A 27622-nucleotide genomic window follows, 5' to 3' on the forward strand; every position below is an offset into this window, starting at 1 on the left:
AAAGGAGCCCAGGCTGAGGGTCTGGGACCTGCCTGTCAGAAAAGATCTGACCCAGGCCAGCGCCAGGCCCTGGATGCCAGCCTGTTCGACACGGTGGAGAAGGATGTTGTGGTCCACCGTGTCGAAGGCGGCTGACAGGTCTAATAATACCAGGGCCTGGGGAGCAGCCTTGTCCACACCGTCTCTCAGGGCATCCAGCACGGCCAAGATCACTGTCTCCGTAGAGTGGCCGGGTCTGAAGCCTGCCTGGTTGGTCTCGAGAAAGTTGGATTTCTCGATGAACAGGGAGAGACAGGAGGTGACGTGGGCTTCCAGGATCTTTGAAAAGAAAGGTAAGAGGGAGATAGGGCGGTAGTTTGCCGGGACAGCGGGGTCAGCCCCCGGTTTCTTCAGGAGGGGCACCAGCACGGCCTCCTTGAAGGAACCCGGCACCATACCAGAAGAAAGAGAAGAGTTTAACAGAGGGAGAATGCAGTCGGGTAAAGAATGGCAGATGTCCCGGAGTATGGAGGGAGGGCAGCAGTCGTCTGGAGATCCTGACTTGACGCGGGTGGCGAGAGTCGCCAAAGATGTAGAGTCTAAGAGGGGAAATTGAGTGAAAGAGTAAGAATTGTGAGGAGGGGAGACAGATCCAGCGCCAGGAATCATAATGGGTATGGTGTCCTTGATTGATACGATTTTATCGATAAAGAAGGTGCTAAGAGTGTTGCATGCTTCCTGTGTGGGGGCCTGAGTGGGGAGCGTTCTGGGGTCGGAAGTGAATTCGGTAAGCACCTTAAAGATTTCCTTAGACTGACAGGGGGCAGACAGGATTTTTCCAGAAGCATAGGTTTTTTTGGCCTCCCGGATGGCAAGTTTATACCTATTGCGTGCAGATACATAGGCGTCTCTGCTTGTGGCGCAGTAGTCCCTCCTCCACTTGCGTTCAGACTGGCGGAGTTCTAAGTGAAGGGTTTTTAGAAGGGGAGTAAACCATTTGTGAGAATGGCAGTGGCGGGATTGGGGAAACTTAGTAAGGGGAGCAAAAATGTCGCTGGCTGTGGTGAGCCAGTCTGTCACGAGCCTGCATAGCTCGTCGGTGCCCGAGCCATCGGGTAGCAGGGGGGGCGTTTGGGAGAGATGAGGTGGAGAGCCCCGGCCGCCCTACACAAAACCACTCCCTACTCTGTAGTCACGGTAGGAGGAGACAACATGCCATGGTCTGTGGAGGTGCCAGACCACTGGCATCCTCAAGTTACTCTCTCCAGTCCTGGTCATCATCCAACTGGTCAGTCAAAGGGTCTCCAGGCCCCTCCCAGTCTTCCTCACCCTCCTCTGGCTGCCAATCTGGCCGAAAAGGGGCAGGGTGGAACACAGGCACAACAGTACCGATCGGCGCCGGATCCGGCATCGATCGACACCGGTCTGGCTCTGTGTCCCCATAGGGGCAGAAGCCGGGTCAGCGCTGGCTGAATGTCCAGCCGGCGCCGGCTGCGGACGTGGTGCTGGTGGAATCGGCACCGGTGGAGGTGTTACAAGGTTGACTGGTGCCGATCTGGATCCAGCCCTGGATCCAAGGGGGCCCTGCGGTGCCTAGGTCAAAGCCGCCAGAGTCAAAGGCCTGGGCCCCCAGCCGAACGGAACGGAGGGAAGGCAGGAGTTGACTCTGTAGGCTCCGCACGCTGAGCCGCGGGAGGGGCACCACCGGCACCCTTTGTCGCATCGGCCGACGAACGAAGGGAAGTCTTAGAGGGACGATGCTTCTTCGACTTCTTATGCTTCGACTTACCTGACCCCTGAGTACGAAGACTTGGAAGAGGAGTGATGATGGCTCCACGAACGGTCCCTCGACCTCCCACAAGACAGGAACCTCGGGCGTAGCAGAGCAGATTGCTGTGCCTCGAGTAGCTTTCTGGACTGCTCCCACAAAGACTTCAGAACCATAGTTTGGCAGTCGGAGCAACACTTGGGGTCATGGTCGTGCTCCAGGCAGTAGAGACACATGCGGTGCGGATCCGTCACTGACATTAGTCAGTTACAGAAACCACAGGCCTTGAAGCCAGGTATCCCTCTTGCACCAGGAGTCGATGGACTCAAAAAACTTAGTCGAGAAAAAGTCAGTCAAAAAGTGACTGGAGGTACCGCTCTCTCCGGATCTGCGCTTGCTGGCGCGGAAAAAGAAAGAACTGACATCAGCGCGCGAGGGTGGCGTCTATGTAGCTACCGTGACATCATACCGGCGACGACGAACGCAGAGTCAACCAACGCCACCTTCCGATACGTAGGGGTACTGCTGACGAAAAACTTTACGGATCCAGTCTGACGCCTGGGGGTAATTCTAAGGCAAGGAATCTATAAACAACCTGTTTCTTTCAGATAAAACGTATTTAGCTAATTTCATAAAAGAACTTGAAAGTTATATAACCATTCAAACAAACAGTAATATTATAAACAACAGCATAAATAACTACACAAATATGTAGTAAAATGTTTTTTTCACTTGTGTGTATTAACAAACAGCCAGGTGAATGCCATAGGGAAGAAGCACAGTTATGATTGGAGCTAAAGTCCACCCCCAAGTACTGCGTGGGAAGCCTTTTTTCTGGTGATTGAGCTCAAGCACACAACTGTACAGATAGATTTAAAAACAGATCAGAAAATCCACCACAAAAGTGTCACAAGTTCACTTAACAAAAAGGCAGAACCTTCTCAACAAAGCAGAAACACTAGTAATGGGCCTCAGGAAAAAATAATCAATGTCCTGAAATAACTATCAGTGTTCACAATTAAAGAAAAAACACGTTTCAAATCTTTAATAATTATGCGCAAAGTCTGTATGGCAAAGAATGGCGAATCATATGTAGTCTTTCCGGTTATCAGTTTCTATTTGCTGGGAATTCGGGTGTTTTTTTCCAAGTGTTTTCTAATGTTTTCAGACATTGTAATACTCTGTTGTTGTCAGTGTTTATTCTTTTTTTCTCTGTACATAATTATGGATGGTGTTTCTCCAGAGATTATAAAGAATTATGTTATTTCCTTTTCCCTCCTCCCCATATTCCTTCCTGTTGCCAAATATGTTTACATGCTTTCTTGCTCCTAAATTATTTGTACCCTATCATTGAATTTGGTCTTTCAAGCAACTTTTCGGGTGTTTTACACTCCCAGACTGCCTATTGGACTTTGTCCGTGGGATTTTGTGTTCACTTGAAAGCCAGCACAATGACTCTAAGCACAAAACGGTGAAGAAACAAATGGAAAAGCACTTATATTTCAGCTATACAAACTTTACTCGTTCATGTGTATCACTGAGATAGAACGCTTTACAGGACCAGGAAATGAAGATGCAGTAGCAAGAATTATATAAAGCAACTAACTAATTGTATGGATAAACTGACAGTTACATGTTATGATATGTAACATGCTTCTTCTATTCTTATCTTTTTACATTCAATCACATTTATTTTTATGCTTTTGCAAGGACTGGTGGATTTTCAAATCCATGTGATAACAGGAGTCAGAGTATAATCACACTGACAGTTTTGTCTCAAAGCCCAAATGTTATATGGTGTTTGTTTCTCAAGGATTATGTATATTTAAACAAAGAAAAGTTAAATAACTGTTTCATCAACTTGCCTTTCTTAATAGCAGAATTCCCCAAATTTGAAGACACATCATGAGCTGGAGGCTCAGAATTTCTCGAGGGTAACGAGTGCCTGGTAGAATCTTCACTCACACCTTCACTCTTCTCTTCAGATTCCTGCTAAAAATACAAAAGAATGAGAGAGAGAAGCAAAATGTATACTTACTGTAAAGTACAGAAACACAATAGACATTATCATCAAAATTCTGCAAACTCCCTTCACAGACAGGCCTTGCCAACAGTTCAGTATAAGATGACATCTTGGTCTTTCTCATGTTTCAACAGACGTTTTTGTTTACACTAAGCAAAACTATAAATCTGGTCTTGTATTTCCTACATGTACACTGGTGTGTTACCTATGTTAGCTTAACTATGAACGTTGTAGGCCGCTTTGCTTTTCACAGGTTACCAAAGCACACGCTTGTTTTTGTGCCTCCCTGTATTTTCACATATAGTCTGCACATATTTTTGCATATCGTTTTTTTCCTGGGATTTTACCTGTACAGCCTAGACACGGTCAAACAACACTATTCCTTGTTAATCTATGTGGTCGGACACTAGCACCTACACATAATATGAACACCAAACTGTTTTTGAAAACACATGTTTGTCATTTAACCTGGGACGTATCATTCTAAATACACAGAGCAGAGTCTTGCAAAGGTCCTGAGATCAGAGAACCACGTCAGCGGGGATATAGAACAACTATCATGTATGCTAAGATTTGAGGTCCGCTGCTAAGCTGAGAGATCTATAATCATTTAGCTTTTGTAGTGAGAGTGGGTTTAGGCAAATCGGTCAGATAATATGACAGGGCTTTTTATTGTATAAGGTCTCTTAACAATGCTAATGCCATTACTGACCTGTATTTGTTAGCTAGTTGTGGCGCAATTATTGCATATTAGAGCACAATAGTTTAAATAAAATCTAATATTTGATCGTGCCTCATTTCTATTCATTGTGGACAAATAAGAGTGAGAGAACGAAAGGGGATGATCTGCTACAGCGATCCCCGAGAGAGTCGCGAGTGTTGTGTTTTGGGGTGCCAAATCAATTGTCTCTCTGGAAAGTTTAGGACGGCAAGTGAGGCACTATGAGCTACTCAGATTTGAACCCACAGACCCACAGATACTGATCTGGTATGGTCCCTCAGTCCCTACATGCTGACGTTCTATGGTCCCAAGCATAGTTCTGTTCTAGAGCAGAATTCCTGCAACATGGCGTCGCCAACGTTTGATCTGGTACTTATTTGTAGATCTCCTGTGTAGAGCTTGTACATGTCCACGATACCTTCGCACCTTTTTCCAGAGGCATCCATGGTGTTCGGGCTTAATCCTCCACAGTGTGAGTACCACTTTGAATCTATTTCTGCTTTTCTGGTGGCACAGCCTGTGGTCCTTCCGCTCAACTGCAGACCTGCTGTTTACCCATATTTAACAAAACATCGGCTTCCTGATGCAGGTGGTCCTATTATTTTTGTTGCTGCAGCGGAAGGGGCATTTTGCTTTGAAGTTTTTTATTCTGGGGTCACGTTTCTGGCTAGGGGTGGTCAATCTATTGCATTCCATACATACACCTCCAGCGCCTGAAGCATATAGACTTCCTGCGCTTCTTGAAATTCGTCTCATCTACTGGCAACACCAAATCCGTTCCTTGGCGCCCTCCCCCACCTGTAGGTTTGGGTCGCCTTGGTTATGACGGGTGACCCAGCCAGACTTAGCTGGATATACACCTTACCCTGATATGCAAAATCAGAACTTGCTTCACACACAAGCATTATACCATGGTCTAGTGATCATATACAGACTCTTAAGACAGTTTGTTTTGCGCACCTCGGTTGCAGGACTAGCTCGCGTTGACCTCCCTGGGCAGGCCAAACTGCCGGTACTACCATAAGTCCTACCTTTTGTTAATTCAGTTATGGGTTAAAAAAAAACTATTCATGAGGAAATTTTATTCGGGTCCACAGGACAGGCATAGAATTTTGACTATGTGCCTACCCAATGGGATAGTTCCCGTATTGGAGACTAACACCTAGGGGACAATTAGGGGGGTGTGGTCTAGACTGCCTGCCATGGCACAACCTCGATGTCCATCTTATCAGGCATACTCAAACAGATACAGAATGAACACGGAGCAGGTGTAGCCCTGTTCGAAATGATTCTGTCTAATGTTAAAGGTGAAGCAACTACTCTGGCTATACGCCGGTGGCTCACATTGGTTGCACCAGCCAACCTTGAAAGTCTGTTGGCTATTGTTAGATTTGGGGGTGTCCAGTTGGCACAGGTAGGTACTTGTGCCAAATAGGGACCCTTGCCTCTAGTCAGGGTAAGGGATACACTCCTAAAATAACCCCTGCTCACCCCCTTGGTAGCTTGGCACGAGCAGATAGGCTTATCTCAGAGGCAGTGTGTAAAGCACTTTTGACCACATACAGTAATCAAGTGACAACACTACAGATCGACACCACACCAGTTTTATATAAAAAATAAGTATTCTTTATCACAAGACTACAAACGACAAAAATACACAATACTGTACTTAAAATGGTAGTTTTAGCTTAGTTCTCTTTACTTCTGAAAATGCGACACTTTAAGTCAATGTATCTTGTGATGTATTACATTTCCTCAACAAAAGTGTTGCAGCAATGGAAATGCGGCAAAGTTCCTGTGCAAAGAAATAAAGATGTGAAGATCTTCCAGATGCGGCACGCTTCTTCGATTTTGCGAGAAGTCTCGACCCGATGCGTCAGCTACAGTGGCGACACCATTGTTCAGAGATGCAACGACGGCGGCTTTGGCAGCGACAATCTTCTCCCTCGATGCGAGGTGCGTCAGCTCAATGCGACAGCTGCATCGGTGACACCCTTGTTCAGAGATGCGACGGCAGTGGCTGCGACGGCGACACGCTTCTTCCTCTTGAGTCGCGCTTTCAGCTCCTTGCGACATGCAGTCCCTCAGAAGGCCCAAAACATGAGCAGGCACTTCCAAAAGAACTCTGGGGAGCTGGAGGCTGAAGTCTGTTGTCCCTGAGACTTCAGCAGGAGGCAAGCTCTGTTCCAAGCCCTTGGAGATCCTTACAAGGTGATGAAAGTACACAAAGTCACTTTCTCCTCTCTTTGGCAGCCAGGCAACCACTGCAGGCCAGTCCCCTAAGCAGCACTTCAGCTTAGGGATAGTCTCTCCTCAGTTTCTTCAGGTTCCTCTCCTCAGCAAAAGTTTCCTCTTGTTTGTTGAAAAGTGATCTATTTTCTTGGGATCAGGGTCCCAATACTTATACCACAAAATCCTGTGTCCTCTGGGGGCAGAGGGGCCTTGTCTCAGTCCAAACCAGTTCTGGAGCAATCTGTTTACATGACTCCTTCTTTCCTTTCACAGTGCAGAGCAGAAACATCAGACGCCCCACAGGAGGTGGCGCCAGCATTGTGGAGGGAAAGCACAGCCCTGGAGCACTTTGTTGACTCTGTTGACATGATTCCTTCTCTCCTTTCACATTGCAGGGCAGAGACATCAGACGCACCACAGGCGGTGGAGCCAGCACTGTGGGGGGCAGGCACAGTCCTATTCAGGTCCCAGGTGCAACTCCTCCCTCCCATCTAGATGCAGATCTCTCTATTCACCACTGGGCGGACTCATCCTGTCTCCTGGAATCCCCTAGCCCCGTCACTCAAACTCCAGACAAGGAATAAACAACCTAGCAGAGGCAGGCTTGTAAAGTTAGACAAGACTTTCTAAAAGTGGTATTTTCAAACACAGAATGTTAAAACCAACTTCACTAAAAGATGCATTTTATCATTCTCAGTCCAGGCATACTAAACTCGAATTTCTACTGTGTTCCCTGAGTCAATTAGGATTATAAAATGTAATAATCTAACTGCCCATTCTGACCTATGTAGAACAAGTAGCCTTGCAATAGTGAAAAACGAAAATGGCTGTAATTCACTATTAGGACATGCCACACACACCAGGACATGTCCTACCTTATACTTACAATGCACCCTGCCCTTGGGCCTACCATAGGGTTGGCTGACATGAAGAAAAGGGAAGGTTTAGGGACTGGCAAGTGGGTGCACGTGCTCAGTCAACATAGCAGTAACAGACTACACACAGGCTCTGCAATTGCAGGTCTTTTTACAAGGCTGCTTCTGTGGGTGGCACAACCACTGCTGCAAGCCCACCAGCAGCATTTGGATTTACAAGCCCTGGGCACTCCTGGTGCACTGTACTAGGGTGTGACATGTAAACCAAACCAGCCAATCATGGAATCACTAATGTATACAACAATTTACAATAGGGAGAGCATATGCACTTTAGCACTGATCAGCAGTGGTAAAGTGCCCATAGTCATAAAACCAACAAAAACAGGTCAGACAAAATACAGGAGGAAGGCAAAAAATTAAGGGATGACCCTGCAAAAAGGGCTCAGTCCAACACCTATTATTATTGCTGATGTGCTATACATCCTTAGGACGCAATCATCTGTGAACCAGATCTAACAAACCACCTCTAGGCAAACCTAGTACAGACAAGGAAGCCAAGCCGGCCTGTGAGTTTGTTAGAAAACCGTGGGATAAATCTAAACAACCACAGAAAGGTACTCCACCATCAGAGTCCTCTTGGAGGCTGTACGATTTATGTGATAACACTAAGACTACAGACAGGTAACAGGTTCCTGATACACATTCTCCTTGTCCCTTTGAGGAATTGTCTGATCAGCAGTACGACAGAGAAAGGTGATCTGAACACAAACAAGAAGAGTAAGTGAAGCCGAAAAGGGAGACACCACACTTGTCTGACGGAAAGATAAAAAAGGAGGATAGACATCCTCAATATAAAGCCCAATTTCAGAAAAAGAAAGCTGTGGCTTTAACCAAGCTGCAGACACAGAGAACCATCCTCTGGAACAGGAGTTGGGCAGTGACTCTCCTCGACATAGGTCAATATAGTGCGTCAGAATCTTCAGACGTTTCTGGTAGCAACAGCAAATTATACATTTGTTTCAATTGAGACTGCAGATACACGCCTAGCCCCTCCAGATAGATTACATCATTTAGATATTCAAATAGAAAGTGACGTACAACACAACATTTAAGCAATTTTCTGGCAAAATTTGACTTTGTCTTATGACAAGCGGTTGGTAGAGGTTGAATGGCCCCCACCATTTGTATGATCACCTCCTTCCCCCCAGGAGAGGGTGTTATTCTACCTTCTTTCTCTGCTCTTGTCCCTGAAGAAGTCAATCAAGCTTATGTAGTAGAGTGCGCTCTTGCACTAGCCCCTGCGATCAATGATGTTGGCTGAGGATAAGGATTCTCCCGATCATGTTATACCTTTAAGGTCCAGCCCACAAGTTCAACTACTGTATCCCATTAAACGATATCTAAAGTACCCGTTCAAGACAGACTTTCCTAACAGGATGACCAGGGAGTAATTGAACTTTGTGTCTCTCAAATGAATAATAATATTTTCCTGTTTTTAAACTGGATCATTACAATCACATTGGCTTATACTACAGACGTGTAAACAGTCATACACACACATTTGAAGTGCAAAATACACATAGTATGGCACTAATTAATTATATAGTCAGTAAAAAATACAAAACCACATTGGACATTTCCAATAATTTGTTCAGGCACAATCTAGCTCCTGAAAGCCGATATTGGACCGCTATTAGCACTCTCGGTTTTCAAATGCGATATGGATGTATCCCAGTGAAAGAATAACCCAGGAGTATTTGATTCACGCATTGTGTCAATTCTTCATGATATTGACCCTGAAGCGCTGTCCAAAGTAGGTGATATCTACTTAATGGACGAGGAATTAAATATCCACTTGGCCAGATTAGATGGCATTTTATTGGGATTTGACAAAATTGCTTGCAAGTTCACCTTTAGAAAATCTTATATAACTTTTTTAACTGGCCTTTCCCTAGTATATGAACTTACGCATGGAGGGAAAGAGTCTCGACCCACATTTTTTGGAATCAATACACTCTGAATTTTCCGCTGCATGCTGAACATCAGAACACACAGATATGCTCATATATTTGCAGTCTGACTCGCTTACGTACACTTATCAATACAAAGAACCTGGTCATTTGTATTTTTCCTGGTGCAACTGGATTTACTCACCTCACTTTTAATGAAGGTGAGACTGTGCCAATAGCATATAAATCGCATTTATATTCAAATGCAGAAATGTGTTTTGCTTCCACTGAATAAATACTGACTGCAGTGCAGATGGCCATCCTTAAAGAATGGTCACTTGCACAAGGAAAACACATTATTGCTGTTACTCCCATCCCAGCCTTAAAGGCGGTCACAAAAGCTACCGTTCCAAATGCTAAGGCTCTCCATCCTAGATGAATACAGTAGGCAACATCCTTAACAGCTGTTGATGTAGACTTTGTCCTTGACCCTTCTTTACAGACCGAAGAATTTCTCCAGTATGAGCATGTTTATTCTATGCGCTTTTCTGGTTTGCCTCTGATCAGTATAAATATATTACTTACACTGGGAGTTCAGCTCAAGGTGCTGTAGGTTCTAAATAGCAATACTTAGCAGCATGCGCTATTATTATTGGTGTTATGTTGGACGGCGATTTCCGATCTCTAACAACTGAAGGCTTTGCTTCTTACACTTGAACATACTAATCCTGAATTCCCCACACTTATACTGTGTACAGTCCTTTAAGGATAATTTACATTACTGGCACCAAAATGGATTCAGAGATTCTAAAGGTCACACAATCAAGCATAAGACACTTTGGGTTAAAGTGGCAGACCTCACAGACAGGTTGCCGCGGACTCATGTGATACATACGTTGTGTCATCAGCGTGTGGGAGCACAAGCTGTATGTAATTCCCCGGCTTATGAAACCGCCAAATTTGCAGTTGCTATACAGCTAGAGTAGCAGCAACTACTTGTTCTAAAATTCGAGTAGATTATGATATTTTGGCTTCATTCCTTCTAAATATTCTTATCAGCTAAATGAACTGAACATCCCTTTTTTAACGATTCCAGATGTTGGCGATTATTTGATTCCCAACCAAGATCGCAGACCTGCTTTTAGCTGCACATGAAGATGTTGCTTCGGCACATGCTGGGATGGCGGCCACAATCTTGCTGCTACAGCAATGTTATTGGTGGCGAGGCTTATATCATAATGCCAAGAAATACGTCCTGAATTGTGACATTTGTCAACAAATTATAGCTTCCACCGTGCTTCATCCACCACAGACACACCTGTTGATCTTCAACAAGCCTTTCGGCTGCATTTATTTGGATCATTGTCGTCCACTAATTTTGTACACTGCGTTCAAATTTATTTTGGCTGCAGTCGATTCTTGCTCTAGGTTATTCGGAGTTTAGCCACAGTGCTTGGCTGACGCTTAAAATGTTATTAAAGACCTGCATGTCTTTATCGGGACACATACATGCAGTACATTCCAAGGATTCTTTGGAATCCTTGGGTGTACAGGTGCATTATTCTTCTCCATATAAACCCAAGGGTAATTCTGTTTGTGGAAGGAAAATGCTACTTACCAGTATGCATCTGTTCTTGGCATATAGAGCTGCAGAGTGGCACACTGTGCATAGATGGCCACCTAGTGTTGGGCCCTGATGTTTGCAGTTTGTTTTGTTGTAGAAAAGTCTTTGGAAGTCACGGGATAGGTGACTCCTCCTTTGGATGATACTGCGCATGGGCATCGGCTCCATCCCCAGATTGTTTTTCACCATTAGGGAAGTGATGGAGCTGTACAAGAAGTAGTGATTTCCATGTGATTTGTATCTAATTAAGATAATACTGGAACAGATACAGGCAGCCGTGGAGGTGGGTGGGCGTGTGTAACTCTGCAGCTCTACATGCCAAGAACAGATGCCTACTGGTAAGTAGCATTTTCCGTTCGAGGCATATGAGCTGCAGATTACACATTGTGCATAGATTGTATAGCAGTATCCACACCTAGCGCGACCACCAGTATCCGTTGCAGTAGTTTGAAACAGAGTTTTTAGTACAGCCTGGCCCACAGTGGCTTGTTGTTTAGTTTGCACATCTACACATAAGAGTTTTGTGAATGTGTGCGGTGTAGACCATGTAGCTGCTTTACATATATCATCTAGGGGAATGTTCCCTAGGAATGCCATTGAAGCCCCTATTTTCCTTGTAGAATGGGCTTTTGGAGGAATTGTTAACGTACGTTTGGCTTTCTGGTAACATATGTGTATGCATTTAACAATCCACCTAGCTATCCCTGATTTTGATATGGGGTGCCTTTATGTGGTGGTGAAAAAAACACAAAAAGTTGTTTAGTCTTACGAAACGTTTGTGTCCTTTCGATGTAGTACTGTAATGCTCTTTTGACGTCTAAGGTGTGTAGAGCTCTTTCTGCGACTGTTTGTGGCTGCGAGAAGAAAAAACAAGCAGTTCAACAGATTCATTTGGATGACATGGTAAAATGACTTTTGGACGGAATTTAGGATTAGTGCGTTGAACCACTTTGTTATGATGCATTTGCAAAAAGGGTTCTTGAATGGTAAATGCTTGTAGTTCACTAACTCTTCTGAGAGAAGTAATAGCTACTAAGAAAGCTACTTTCCAAGTTAGGAATTGTAATTCGCATTTATGTAACGGTTCAAAGGGAGGTCCCATTAACCGTGTAAGAATAATGTTTAAGTTCCACACTGGTGAAGGTGGTGTTCTGGGAGGGATTATTCTTTTGAGTCCTTCCATGAAAGCTTTTATAGCAGGTACTCTAAACAGAGATAGATGTTGTCTATTTTGTAAATATGCTGCAATGGCAGCAAGGTGTAGTCTGATAGACGTGTAGGCTAAATTACAATTTTGAAGGTGTAATAGGTATCCTATGATGTGCTGAATAGACACATCTAAAGGATTTATGTGGTTGTTTTGACAGTATATTACAAATCGCTTCCACTTAGCAGCATAACATGCTCTCGTAGTGGGACGTCTGGTTTCTTTAATGACGTTCATGCATTCTGGAGGAAGGTTGAGGTAACCAAACTCTATGACTTAAGGAGCCAGATCGCTAAGTTGAGCTGTGCTGGGTCCGGGTGTCTTATCTCTCCATGGTTCTGTGTCAAGAGGCGTGGAGATAGGCTTAGTTTTTGGTGTGGTCCCACAGATAGTTGCAGCAGTGTGGTATACCACGGTTGTCTGGCACAAGTTGGACCTACTACAATGAGTGCTAGGGAATGTTGCTGTAGCTTGCGTATCACTAACGGAAGTAGTAGGAGAGGAGGAGAAGCGCACGCAAATTTTACGGACCAGTTCATCCATGTCGCATTGCCTTTGGACAGCGGGTGTGGATATCTGGCCGCAAAGATTGGGCATTTTGCGTTTTCGTGGGTTGCGAAGAGGTCTATCTGAGGTTGTCCCCACATTTGAAAGAACAGTTGAAGAACTTGTTGATGAAGTTCCCACTCGTGGATCTGCTGTGTCTGTCGACTGTTGGGCTAAGAGGAAGATTTTTAGTGGAGAGCTGCAGAGAGTGTGTTCTCTGTTGTTTGTTTATGTAGTACATGGCTGTCATATTGTCTGTGCGGACTAGAACAGCTTTGCCTGATACTTGTTTTTGGAATGCTTTTAGGGCAAGGAAAACAGCTAGTAACTCCAAGTGGATGATGTGGAGTAACTTTTGTTGCGGTGTCCACCTGCCTTGCATGGTGTGATGCAGTAGGTGACCTCCCAGGCCGAAGAGCGATGCGTCCGCGGTCAGGATTATTTGAGGAACTGGCTCTAGGAACGGTCGGCCCTTTGAAAGGTTTTTGGTGCTCCACCATTGCAGAGAGCGATGAGTCCGACTGTCTACCAACACTAGGTCTGTTAATTGACCACGAGCCTGGTTCCATTGGCATGCTAGGCACTCTTCAAGTGGACGCATTTGCAGTCTTGCGTGAGGTACTATAAATATGCAAGATGCCATCATTCCTATGAACTGCATGAACACTCGAGCTGGAAGCGAGTGTTGCAGTTTGAATTTTGTTAGGAAAGTTTGTACACGTGTTACCCTGTTTGGAGAGGGATATGCTAGTGTTAGTTGGGTGTTTATTGTAGCGCGGAGATATTGTTGTATGTGTGAAGGTTTCAGATGTGACTTGGTGTGATTTACTGTGAATCCCAAGTCGTGGAGCAGTTGAATAGTAGCGTGAGTGTGTTGTACACACTGGCTGTATGAGCTGGCTTTTGTTGTACACACTGGCTGTATGAGCTGGCTTTTATGAGCCAATCGTCTAGGTATGGGAAGACGTGAATCTATTGTCTTCTTAAGTGTGCTGCTACTACTGCTAGGCATTTGGTAAACACCCTTGGCTCTGCTGTGACTCCGAATGGGAGCACTTTGAATGGTAGAGCTGCCCGTCTAGCACAAATCTGAGATATTTTCTGTGCACTGTGTGGATGGGAATGTGGAATTAGGCGTCCTTGAGAGCTAGACTGACCAGGAAGTAGTTTTGTAACAGGAGTGAAAGGACTTGTTGGAGTGTGACCATATGAAAATGATCCGACTGTATGTAAATCTTTAGAGGTCCGAGGTCTAGGATAGGTCTTAGAGATCCGTCCTTCTTTGGGATTAGAAAATATAGGGAGTATACTCCTTTGCTTTGCTGATGCTTTGGGACTATTTCAATTGCGTTTTTCTGCAGGAGAGATAATACTTCCTGTCTGAGCAGTGTTAAATGTTCTTGTGACATTGGACGCTACTTGGGTGGTATGTTTGGGGGGGTGGATGTTAGCTCTAGACAGTAACCTGATTGAATTATTTGAAGCACCCACCTGTCTGATGTGATGTTTTCCCAGGCTGGTAGGTATTGTTGTAGTCTTCCCCCGACAGGAGTGGAATGGGACGGAGTAAGGGAAGGGGAGTCATTGGGCAGGGGTAGAGGCAGAGCAGGATTTTGTTTTTACCTCTGCCTTTGTTGTTGTTACCCCTGTAACCTCCCCTTTAGTAGCCCTTACTATATGTGAATTGTGTAGGGGCTTTGTATGAGGTAGAAGGTGTGTCTGAGGAGTATCCCCTGGTGACGCCTCAATAAGATGAGCGGCGAAATGAACGTCTGGGAGCCTGCAACTGCAGGGCTCCCATAGATTTGGCTGTATCTGTATCCTTTTTCATTTTTTCAAGTGATACATCTACATTGGGTCCGAATAAGTGTTGCTCATCGAAGGGTTGATTAAGTATAGCACTTTGGACTTCAGGTTTGAACCCTGATATGCATAGCCAGGCATGTCTTCGTAAAAAAACACTGGTGTTAACTGCCCTGGAGGTGGTGTCTGCTGCGTAAGTGCACACCGAATAGAGGTGTTTGTAATATTTTTCCCTTCTTGAATAAGTTCATTTGCTCTATCTTTGTATTTATTAGGGAGGTGTCGCATTAGTGATTCTAATTTGTCATAATGTGCCCTGTCATATCTGGCCAATAATGCTTGTGTATTGGCAATACGCCAAATGTTTGCTGCTTGAGACGCAGTTCTTTTCCCTGATGCGTCAAGTAGCTTAGACTCTTTATCTGGTGGGGCAGCTTCACCTGATGTTTGTGAGTTGCCTCTCTTGCGTGCGTTGGAAACTACAGCGAGTCTAGTGGTACTGCACCTTTCATATAACCTGGGTCTGAAGGGGCAGCTTTATACTTTTTCTCTATTCGAGGGTTAATGACCGGAGTTCTGACTGGGTCTTTGAAGACTTCAGGAGCATGCTTAATCACTCCTTTATGATTCAGAAAAGGGGGTGGTGATGAACAGAGTGTCTGAATTAAGCAGACCACTCTTACCCAGTCCAAAGATCAGGGCTTGATCCATCACCGTTTTTTAGCTCACTGCACCATCCCAGCTCAGAACTTGGCTATATGCAAATTAGTCTGACCCTGGCCCAGTGCATCATGGGAACAGGGCAGACCAAACTACCAAGCCAATTCTTATACTAGATAGGAAGCAAGCTACCGGGGACCGGTTTCTGGCATTTCAGCCGTCTTCGGCCCAGCTTGCTTGAATCCTGATGGTGCAATGAGCTAGGGACTCACATCTGAGTATACCCTTCCACGCTTATGGTGGACAAAAATGATTCAGAAAAGGGGGTGGTGATGAACAGAGTGTCTGAATTAAGCAGACCACTCTTACCCAGTCCAAAGATCAGGGCTTGATCCATCACCGTTTTTTAGCTCACTGCACCATCCCAGCTCAGAACTTGGCTATATGCAAATTAGTCTGACCCTGGCCCAGTGCATCATGGGAACAGGGCAGACCAAACTACCAAGCCAATTCTTATACTGGATAGGAAACAAGCTACCGGGGACCGGTTTCTGGCATTTCAGCCGTCTTCGGCCCGGCTTCCTTGAATCCTGATGGTGCAATGAGCTAGGGACTCACATCTGAGTATACCCTTCTACGCTTATGGTGGACAAAAATGATTCAGAAAAGGGGGTGGTGATGAACAGAGTGTCTGAATTAAGCAGACCACTCTTACCCAGTCCAAAGATCAGGGCTTGATCCATCACCGTTTTTTAGCTCACTGCACCATCCCAGCTCAGAACTTGGCTATATGCAAATTAGTCTGACCCTGGCCCAGTGCATCATGGGAACAGCGCAGACCAAACTACCAAGCCAATTCTTATACTGGACAGGAAACAAGCTACCGGGGACCGGTTTCTGGCATTTCAGCCGTCTTCGGCCCGGCTTCCTTGAATCCTGATGGTGCAATGAGCTAGGGACTCACATCTGAGTATACCCTTCCACGCTTATGGTGGACAAAGGTGCAATGAGCTAGGGACTCACATCTGAGTATACCCTTCCACGCTTATGGTGGACAAAAATGATTCAGAAAAGGGGGTTGTGATGAACAGAGTGTCTGAATTAAGAAGACCACTCTTACCCAGTCCAAAGATCAGGGCTTGATCCATCACCGTTTTTTAGCTCACTGCACCATCCCAGCTCAGAACTTGGCTATATGCAAATTAGTCTGACCCTGGCCCAGTGCATCATGGGAACAGGGCAGACCAAACTACCAAGCCAATTCTTATACTGGATAGGAAACAAGCTACCGGGGACCGGTTTCTGGCATTTCAGCCGTCTTCGGCCCGGCTTGCTTGAATCCTGATGGTGCAATGAGCTAGGGACTCACATCTGAGTATACCCTTCCACGCTTATGGTGGACAAAAATGATTCAGAAAAGGGGGTGGTGATGAACAGAGTGTCTGAATTAAGCAGACCACTCTTACCCAGTCCAAAGATCAGGGCTTGATCCATCACCGTTTTTTAGCTCACTGCAACATCCCAGCTCAGAACTTGGCTATATGCAAATTAGTCTGACCCTGGCCCAGTGCATCATGGGAACAGGGCAGACCAAACTACCAAGCCAATTCTTATACTGGATCAGAAACAAGCTACCGGGGACCGGTTTCTAGCATTTCAGCCGTCTTCGGCCCGGCTTGCTTGAATCCTGATGGTGCAATGAGCTAGGGACTCACATCTGAGTATACCCTTCCACGCTTATGGTGGACAAAAATGATTCAGAAAAGGGGGTGGTGATGAACAGAGTGTCTGAATTAAGCAGACCACTCTTACCCAGTCCAAAGATCAGGGCTTGATCCATCACCGTTTTTTAGCTCACTGCACCATCCCAGCTCAGAACTTGGCTATATGCAAATTAGTCTGACCCTAGCCCAGTGCATCATGGGAACAGGGCAGACCAAACTACCAAGCCAATTCTTATACTGGATAGGAAACAAGCTACCGGGGACCGGTTTCTGGCATTTCAGCCGTCTTCGGCCCGGCTTGCTTGAATCCTGATGGTGCAATGAGCTAGGGACTCACATCTGAGTATACCCTTCCACGCTTATGGTGGACAAAAATGATTCAGAAAAGGGGGTGGTGATGAACAGAGTGTCTCAATTAAGCAGACCACTCTTACCCAGTCCAAAGATCAGGGCTTGATCCATCACCGTTTTTTAGCTCACTGAACCATCCCAGCTCAGAACTTGGCTATATGCAAATTAGTCTGACCCTGGCCCAGTGCATCATGGGAACAGGGCAGACCAAACTACCAAGCCAATTCTTATACTGGATAGGAAACAAGCTACCGGGGACCGGTTTCTGGCATTTCAGCCGTCTTCGGCCCGGCTTGCTTGAATCCTGATGGTGCAATGAGCTAGGGACTCACATCTGAGTATACCCTTCCACGCTTATGGTGGACAAAAAGGATTCAGAAAAGGGGGTGGTGATGAACAGAGTGTCTGAATTAAGCAGACCACTCTTACCCAGTCCAAAGATCAGGGCTTGATCCATCACCGTTTTTTAGCTCACTGCACCATCCCAGCTCAGAACTTGGCTATATGCAAATTAGTCTGACCCTGGCCCAGTGCATCATGGGAACAGGGCAGACCAAACTACCAAGCCAATTCTTATACTGGATAGGAAACAAGCTACCGGGGACCGGTTTCTGGCATTTCAGCCGTCTTCGGCCCGGCTTGCTTGAATCCTGATGGTGCAATGAGCTAGGGACTCACATCTGAGTATACCCTTCCACGCTTATGGTGGACAAAAATGATTCAGAAAAGGGGGTGGTGATGAACAGAGTGTCTCAATTAAGCAGACCACTCTTACCCAGTCCAAAGATCAGGGCTTGATCCATCACCGTTTTTTAGCTCACTGAACCATCCCAGCTCAGAACTTGGCTATATGCAAATTAGTCTGACCCTGGCCCAGTGCATCATGGGAACAGGGCAGACCAAACTACCAAGCCAATTCTTATACTGGATAGGAAACAAGCTACCGGGGACCGGTTTCTGGCATTTCAGCCGTCTTCGGCCCGGCTTGCTTGAATCCTGATGGTGCAATGAGCTAGGGACTCACATCTGAGTATACCCTTCCACGCTTATGGTGGACAAAAAGGATTCAGAAAAGGGGGTGGTGATGAACAGAGTGTCTGAATTAAGCAGACCACTCTTACCCAGTCCAAAGATCAGGGCTTGATCCATCACCGTTTTTTAGCTCACTGCACCATCCCAGCTCAGAACTTGGCTATATGCAAATTAGTCTGACCCTGGCCCAGTGCATCATGGGAACAGGGCAGACCAAACTACCAAGCCAATTCTTATACTGGATAGGAAACAAGCTACCGGGGACCGGTTTCTGCTATTTCAGCCGTCTTCGGCCCGGCTTGCTTGAATCCTGATGGTGCAATGAGCTAGGGACTCACATCTGAGTATACCCTTCCACGCTTATGGTGGACAAAAATGATTCAGAAAAGGGGGAGGTGATGAACTCCTTTAAGCATTGGTAAAATGGATGAGGACCTTTGTGCATTATCAAAGGTATCCATTAGAAAGTCTTCATCTACAGAGCGTGTATGTATATCTACTCCATGATATTGCGCAGCTCTGTGTATTAACTGATTAAAACCCACAGGGTCTTCTGGTGGGGAAGGCCTTGAGGAGTATATGTCATCTTGAGGGACATTTGGGGCGTCTGGGTTGTTATAATCATCCCACGGGTCAGATGAGCCTGGAGCAATAGATGGATCATCTATGTTAGCCCCTATATCATCAGAGCTATCATCCCTATTGTCATCGTCTGGTATGATAAGAGGATGCAGGGGAATGTTGTGGTAGGGGAGCAGGTAGTGTCCTTTTTCTTTGAATGAGGAGCTGGCGCTGGTGTATCCAGTGGTCGCTTTTTTGCAGCTAAAGTTAGCTGCCCAGTGATTGGATCTTTAGCTAGAGTCTTTTGTGCAGGGTCTGGATGAAATAAGTCCTCTGCAGGAGGTCGATCTTTTGGTGCGGAGGGAGGCTTTGTCTCTTTTGGTTTTTTGGCAATGTCCTTAACCGGAGAAGCAGGAGTGTTTTTCCGCTTCGAAGATTTTTTCGGCTCCGATGATTTTTTCGGCTCCGGTATATTTTTTGGATCCTATGTTTTTTCGGTTCCGGTGGTCTTTTTGAATCCGAAGCGGGTTTGCTTGGTTCGGACCTGGGTTTCGGTGCCGAAGGAGTAGCGGTAGGCTTCGGCGCCAGTGGTTTGGATGTCGAAGGGGCCGGTGACGCTGTCTTTTTTGGTGCCGGTAGGTGTGTGTCGGCACCGTGGGAAGGCCGACTCGAGCCCAAGTCGCCTGAAGGCTTAGTTAGCTTCTTAGGTGGGCCCGAAGGTGGAGCAGTATAAGCAGTGTGTTGGTGTGCATCCAAGCCAAGGGCGAGGGTGTGACCAGGGCCTTCATTGGATGTGTCGAGGAAGGGTCGGGGTCGACGGTCTTACTTACGACCCGCTGTGCTGGAATGATGTCTTCGACGTCTGAATCTTATGCCTCGGAGTTGCTGTCGACGTCGTGTTGCTCTGGGACGTCAACGCTTTCTTCAGAGATGTCGTCCGGAATCGGAGCTGAAGATCTCCTAGCTCTTCGGTCCCGGATAGTCTTTTTGGAGCGGAAAGAGGCACAAGCGGAACAGTCTCTGGCATCGTGCTCCGGGGAGAGGCAAAGGTTACACACTTTATGAAGGTTGGTGTGGGGAAACTTCGACCCACATTAGGGACACTTTTTAAATGGCGTCCTTTCCATGAGCTGGAGTATAGGCCTAGTTAGGCCCGAAGGCCGTCGACAATGACCGGAATCGAAATCTTCAATGTTGAAGAGTAGCGTCGACTAGGAAAGCGTTTGAAACTGATTTTTTGTAAGTTGGTGAGGATTGCGCGCCAAAGGAAATCGGTTCCAACACGGAGCGCTGGAAACACATCCGAGCCTCGTGGCTGAAAAAACAATCTGGGGATGGAGCCAATACCCATGCACAGTATCATCCAAAGGAGGAGTCACCTATCCTGTGACTTCCAAAGACTTTTCTACAACAAAATAAACTGCAAACTTTCGGGCCCAACACTAGGTGGCCATCTATGACTTGTGTAATCTGCAGCTCATATGCCTCGAACAGAATGAACTGTGACTTAAAGCAGTCCTCAACAGATAGAGTATTAGGCACTGGGCTGGGGGGGGTGGGATACGAAGTTCTATATGGCATGAAGATGAATGTTCCTGACCTGGACGGTCAAGACATTGTGGCAGCTGCTGTGACATTTGAGACAGATAATACTTGTGCATTCTTACAACAGCTACAAAAGTTTTGTGATTCCCAATCAAGCGAACAATTAAACACGTCTCCCTGATGTGAAACCTGAACCCTGCGGCAATATATTAAAACCTAGTGATCTTGTTCGAGAAAAGGTGGCGATTAGAAAGGAATTCAGGCCATCATACTGTGCACTGATGACCGTCCAAGGCACAAAAACTGTGATCCTGTCACCACTTCCTGGTTCTAAAGACAAAAGCTTTGTTGCCATTGAACATGTCCAATTACACCACGTGGCTGATTTTAAGCAGTGGGCCACAGGGTGCCCGTGCTACTACACAGAACGTTCCCCTACAGCTAGTGAGCATCACCAAAGCTGTTTCTCCCCCGGCTGGGGGGGGGGGGGAGATGGTTTGGGGAATTGAGTCCGAATTCGGAAGTACGACATAAGTGAGTACTGTTCTTGCTACTGCGTCTTCTGCAGCTGAAACCATTTATACAGGTCCACCATCGGTGGATCCACCATTTTTGAATTTGAATCTTGTTATAGAACCGGAGCATCCTGTTTTTCCAACTAAATGCTTCTGGGTATTCTATTGATCAAGATGATTTTTCTTCAGGCTGTTCGGTTTTAAAAATTTCTCCAGCAGGGATCTGTGTTTTCATTTCTTGGTTGAAACGCACTTATCTAGTTCCACCTTGGATATACGTTTGGATAATGAAATATAATGAAATTTGGATAATGAAATATATTGAAATTTGGAAATTGTTTCAAATGGAAGCAGCTGCACGTTTAAGACAAATTGATCAGGACATTTTGGATAAAGTACTTGCGGTTGTGGATGGTAGTATTACTACTGTCCTCCTGCATTTATAATTTAAATAACATTGTATCATCTGTTATTGATATTATGCAAAGTGATATGTCAATATTGTATCACGGGTAAATTCAGCTTAGATCAATCATTCAGTTTAGCTGGACACTACAAACACTTAAGAATGGGCGAGTACCATGGCGTTATCAGAATTTCAGTACCTTCTTTTCCCCTTTCAATTCGACACGAAACTGATAGAAATGAAAGATGCAACATATACAATGCTGCATTTGGAGAAGTTAGAACAACTCCCATTTACCATAGCTAAAACAACTTCAGGAGTATTGGTAGATAGGACCCTTTAGGAGGCAGCTTTATTCATGAATTATGGTCACTTACATTTACCCATCGTTGTGTAAGTATTCCTTACTGGAAAGGAATGCGGCTCACATTCAGTTACAGTGCATGCCGCATGTAATGCTTCAGTAGAGAATCTGACCTGTTTTTTTGAAGGAATCCCAGTCCTGGCAATACTTGAGCTTCTAACTGTCCTTTCAAATGGTAGCTGTTTAATGCTTAATGATCAAGAGTGCTGTGGGATGCAGGCAGGAATTCCATATATTTTATCAGCTGGTCTGCTCATCAAATGTTGTAATAATGTCCTCACTCCGCCAACGCAAGGACTTGTCGAGAGCCTGCTACAGCCTTCCATTCCAACTTTGAAGGCAGACTTTAATAGCTAAGCAGACTGAAAGCGCTAATATTTCAAAAAGAAGTAGCTCTCAGATCTGTCCGTGAGCCCTTCGAGTTACAAGTTGCCGGAACATCCTGCGAGATACAGGCACTGCTAAACACAAACCTCCCACTACATTTTGGCAAATTAATTAACAGAATTTTTAATGCCGATCTTGCGCATTATTTTAAGGTTATAGGCTCCAGATAGGTCACTTTGTTCCAAACTATTTTCAGAGTAATATCGGCTTTTATCAATTCTCTTTTTTCTAGTGTGTTCTGAGGACTCCAGCTGCTGTTATTCCTCATTTGCGGCATTTTTATCCTATTTTTGCTTCTCTGCAAGGGATGCTCCTTTTGCAAGCACTTTGGAACTACCAACACTCCAGCAGTGTTGTGAGTGAATGCTTCGATACTTTAGAATCTTGTTGCTTCAAGAACTATAACCAACATTCAGACCTGCTGGGTTTACCTGCATACAACCTGTGTTTCGCTGTCTCTGGTGCCTCTTCGACTGAGTACCAGATATTTGCCTAGCTTTGCAGATGCCTGCTCCCATGGACATTGAACTGCTGAGGAGTCCTTTACTGACCAATTGTCAAATTAGTCCCTTGGGTTTGCAGCTTCTATGTTTTTCCAATACACAGTATGAACATGCTTAGAGCACATGCTAGGAGTTTGCTTATCTTGTGATTGCATACATTTTAATTAGCTGTTTGTCGTGCTATTGCCCCAACCAAAGGGAGGGTGCCATGTGTTTTCTACATTGGAATTGTCGTTTTCCCTATGGTAGCTTAACTATGCACGTTGTAAGCCACTTTGCACACGCTACCAAAGCGGATGCTTGTTTTTGTGCCATTTTTCATTTTCACATATAGTCAGCATATATTTTTGTAATTAGTTCTTTTCCTGGGATATTGTCTGTACTGCCTAGACAATGCCGAACAACACTACTCCTTGTTATTCTCAGTGGTTGGATACTAGCACCTAGACATAATAGGAACGCCCAGCTGCTGTCTTTGAAAATGCATGTTTTGTCATATAACCTGTGACGTGCCGTTCTGAACACACAGAGCGGAGACTTGCACACAAAGCTAAGGTGCTGAGACGAGAGAACTGAGTCAGCGGGGATGTAGAACAAGTGTCTATGTATGCTATGGTATGGGTCTGCCGTTAAGCCCAGAGATTTATAGCAATTTAGCTTTTATAGCGAGGGTGGGTTTAGGCAAATGTGTCAGATATGACAGGGCTTTTTATTGTAAATGGACTCTTAACAATGCTAATCACATTACTGACCTGTATTTGTTTGCTATTTACGGCACAATTATTGTATATTAGAGCACAATAGTTTAAATAAACATTTTAAACTTTCCTCTTTTCTGTTTGTTGTGTACAAGTACGAGTGAGAGAACAAAAGGGGGTGACCTGCTCCCATGATCCCTGAGAGGGTCAGGAGTGTTGTGTTTTGGGGTGCCAAATTACTGGTCTCTGTGGAACATTTAGGAGGGCAGTGATGCGCTATGAGCTAATTGGATTTGGACCAAGAGATACAGATGGGGTATGGTGACTCAGTCCCCACATGCGGACATTCTATGGTCCCAAGCATAATTCTGTTCTGGGGCAGACTCCTTATAACAAGCCAAAAAGTATTTTGTGTTCTAAGGAAAACAACAAGAAAATAACCACAAACAGTTAACAGTCCCAGAATGTCGTAGGGTAAACAAAATAAAAATGTTAGTGAAAAAAGCGTTAGTCTCCACTAGCCACCTAATAGGAGCTCGGTCGTTCAGGTAAAAAACAGACCAGAAAACCTCAGCAAATCATCACAAACATTAAGCTTAGGTTGCCTGGCTTTAATGATATAATCATGTGTTACACCCTAATGACATAAATGAAATTGAAATTCCAGATTTGTAAAGAGCGCCCTATCACCCCTAAGGGTATTCAGGTACTGGGGGCTGTCGGGGAGATTAAGTGAGCAGTATCACAATATGCTGAGCTGAGCTGGCGCCAGGAATTGAACCGTGAGCTCCACGCTCCTGAGTCAGCTGCTCTGGCCACTGCGTCACACCTCTCCCACATAAATTAGGACAAAGCTAATCCAAAGAAAGTCATACAAAGTGGATGAAGTATTTAAAAGAAAATAATATCAGATAAGGCAATTTTGAATACTAGGGGACTTTTAGCAAGCTCTAGTTTCTGAGCCATTATAAAAATATATTACTTTAATTTCTTGATTTGGTTTCAATCTAAATATTTTTGCTCTACTGCATTTTTACAATTCTTGGTATACCAGGCAAGTGATTTTTAGGTCTCGGACTAGCGTCCCACGCAGTGGGCAGAGTCCAAGATTTTATGTTTTGGCAGTATGGGGGCTTGAACCCGCCCCTCTTCTCCATTGGCTGGCCTCGTAAATGCTGGCCAGCCATTGGAGAGGAGGGGGTCACTCGGTTAAAACCCCGTCTTTTTGCGATTCGGGCGCGATTTTTGCAGTTTTTAAGGCGTGACGTCATCAGTCACTCAACTGCTAAATACAAGCCCCCGAATCGCGAAAATGGCGGCGCTTTTGTTCTGGCATTTCCCCCCGACCGCCGCCAGAAGAAGTAGCCGAGTCCTCCGCCCCAGCTTAGTTTTCTTTCTCTTCTTTCTTTTGGGGCAGGTAAGCCATCTTGTCTTTTATCCCCCCCCCACCTCCCTGTTCCTCGTTCTGCTTGTTTTTCGTCCCTCCCAACTCCCTGTTGCCCTTGTCCCACTCGCTTGTCTACCCCCACCACCCTGTCCCTCTTCCCACTCGCTTGTCTGCCCCCAACCCCCTGTTCCTCATTGTGCTCGTTTTTCATCCCTCCACCCCCCCGGTCCCTCATCCAGCTCGCTTTTCTGCCCCCACCCCCCTGTTCCTCGTTCTGCTCCCTTGTCTGCCCACCCCCACCCCACTGTTCCAAGTTATGCTCGTTTTTCGTCCCCCCCACCCCCTGTCCCTCATCCCGCTCGCTTTTCTGCCCCCACCCCCCTGTTCCTAGTTCTGCTCTCTTGTCTGCCCCCCCACCCCCCTGTTCCTCGTTATGCTCGTTTTTCGTCCCCCCACCCCCTGTCCCTCGCCCCGCTCGCTTGTCCGCCCCCCAACCACCTGTTCCTCGTTCTGCTTGATCTTGCATTTCCAAAGAGTGTTAGCTGTTACCACGATGCTGTGATTCTGTATTTGTTTCACGCAGCAGATTACTCTTGTACAGTATAGGGTACACTTAAACTGATGAACTGAATCACCTCCTGGTGTTTGTAACATTGACACTGTTAGCTCTGGAGTTGAGGATGAAGGCAGTGCACATTTCTCACTGCTTGTGCGTGGGTCATAAAAGTGTTCAAATTTCAGGCCATCCAATCCTTGGCCGCTCTACAGAGTGCACGTAGCTATGGTCAAGTATTCTAGTTGTTACTGTGATTCTGTGGAAATGTGGGTGAAGAGCCACTTGTTGAAATATTGACAATGCCGAAGTGAACACAAATTCTGTGCTTGCATGTGAGTGGGTGCGTTGTGTGTTTGGGTTGGGGAAGTGAAGACAATGGGAGGTACATTCAGGAAGGAGAGAGTGGAAAGAGATCTAAGATCTGTTGATGGGCAAGATGTGGGGAGAAAAAGGGAGTACATGTCTAATGGTGATCATAACAGGAGTGACTGAGACGCTGACGACCAATGCCCCCTTCCACAGGCCTAGTAATGTTTAAATACCGGTCAGGTGGCACACTGGAAATCACAGATATGTAGTTTATCTTTAAGCACTGCACTGAATTATGTAGGTGTTTGCCCCTTTTAGAAACCTCTCACGTCTTTCATTCCACTTAAAGTCAGGTATTATCCACCTTAGGGAGATAATAGGCTGTGTCTAGAGCATGTACTTAACCCACCAAGCTGTTATGCCAGTTATTAGATCTAGAAACTACTTTCCTTGAACTTTCGGTCACTTTGGAACCAGGTTCAGGAGATGATGCAGCTCAAGTAATTCCAATGAGAAGGTTTTCATAGTGTGACTGTTCGTTGGGAATTCGCTTTGAAGTACAAGTGACGTTTTCCTCCTTGCTTTATTCTAACCTTTGTTCCAGAATTTATTTCAGAGGACACGAGAAGTAGGCAGTTTTACATTAATAATTTCCATTTAGACAAGGGCTGCACTGTACAGAGTATGGGCGAATCCCCCAGTCAGGGGAGAGAGAATCTTTATTTCCCTGCTTCAAAGAAAACATTTTGAGCCCCCCTGCATTTCTCTAAATAAAATGGCCAACACTGAACATATTATCAATATAAAAGGGGGGGGAGAGCGAGAGATTAGGTCGAAAATGGATTCGTTCTCCCTTGCCTAATGTTTTTAAACATAGAGAATCCACTCTTTCAAAGGCGGGTGTATTCTCAAGTGGTGGGGAACACCCTAGTTGTTTTGATACCCCTCACAAACCAACACGGTCACATGGCAGGACCCAAACCAAGGAGATCCACGAATGAACACAAGGAGCATGACGGGGGCCCTATCGAACAACCCATCAACCAGCCGGAAGGGGACCTAGTGATAAACATCACCCGTGGGAACTGACCACTACACAGAGAGAAGTTCTTTACAAAGGCCTAGGCTTTGTTCCAACAAAGAAGCTTGACTCGTTCACACTCCACACTGAAATACAAGAATTTCCATGGAAAATCAAATTACAAGTTTTTTTCACAGGAAAAGAAAACAACAGTGGGACAGACACAGGCTTGAGACCAAAGTCCACGTTCACGCCGCCTGATTCAACCTTACCTATCAAGGTTCTGGCCTTTGCGAATGTTGTAATGAATGAACTAAAGGGACTAGACTCATCTACACGTCGAGTCTTTCACAACACTAGCCGTCTGGAGCAAGAGGCTATCCGTGAACTGACTAACAATAAAGACATGACCATAAAGCCCGCCGACAAAGGTGGGGCCATAGTGGTTCAAACGACAGCAGCTTACAAACAAGAATGTCTGAGACTACTATCAGACCGACACAACTACACCATATTACCCCAAGACCCAACAGAGTCCATCAGAATCACAATCGGTGGAATCGTCGAGGAGGCCTTAACACACAACTGGCTCTCGAAAAAGGAGGCGGAGTTCCTAGTACAAAAGACACCAAGGACACCATATTTCTACTGTATTCCAAAAATACATAAGAGCCTGGACAACCCCCCGGGTAGACCAATCGTCTTGGGGATAGGGTCAATCTTGGAACCCCTCTCGACGCCTTCCTTCGCCCCTTAGTGCAAGGGACTGACACCTATTTAAAGGATACCAAGTCGGTGTTACAACTTCTTAAAGACCTCAGTTTGATCCACACAGTCAGCTACTACTAGGCCTAGATGTGGAAAGCCTATACACGA

General features: G+C 45.5%; 1 protein-coding gene across 1 annotated transcript in view; it reads right to left on the reverse strand.

Annotated features, from left to right (window-relative positions):
• Positions 1-27622, reverse strand: part of ANKRD26 (ankyrin repeat domain 26) — a 969942-nt gene that overhangs the window by 669620 nt on the left and 272700 nt on the right. Inside the window, exon 11 of the mRNA XM_086919420.1 lies at positions 3613-3739. Within this exon, the coding sequence (XP_086775546.1) occupies positions 3613-3739 (127 nt within the window). The remainder of the gene's footprint in view (positions 1-3612; positions 3740-27622) is intronic.

Source organism: Lissotriton vulgaris, chromosome 1_1 (genome assembly GCF_964263255.1).
Source record: "Lissotriton vulgaris chromosome 1_1, aLisVul1.2, whole genome shotgun sequence".
In the NCBI taxonomy this organism is placed as follows: domain Eukaryota; kingdom Metazoa; phylum Chordata; class Amphibia; order Caudata; family Salamandridae; genus Lissotriton; species Lissotriton vulgaris.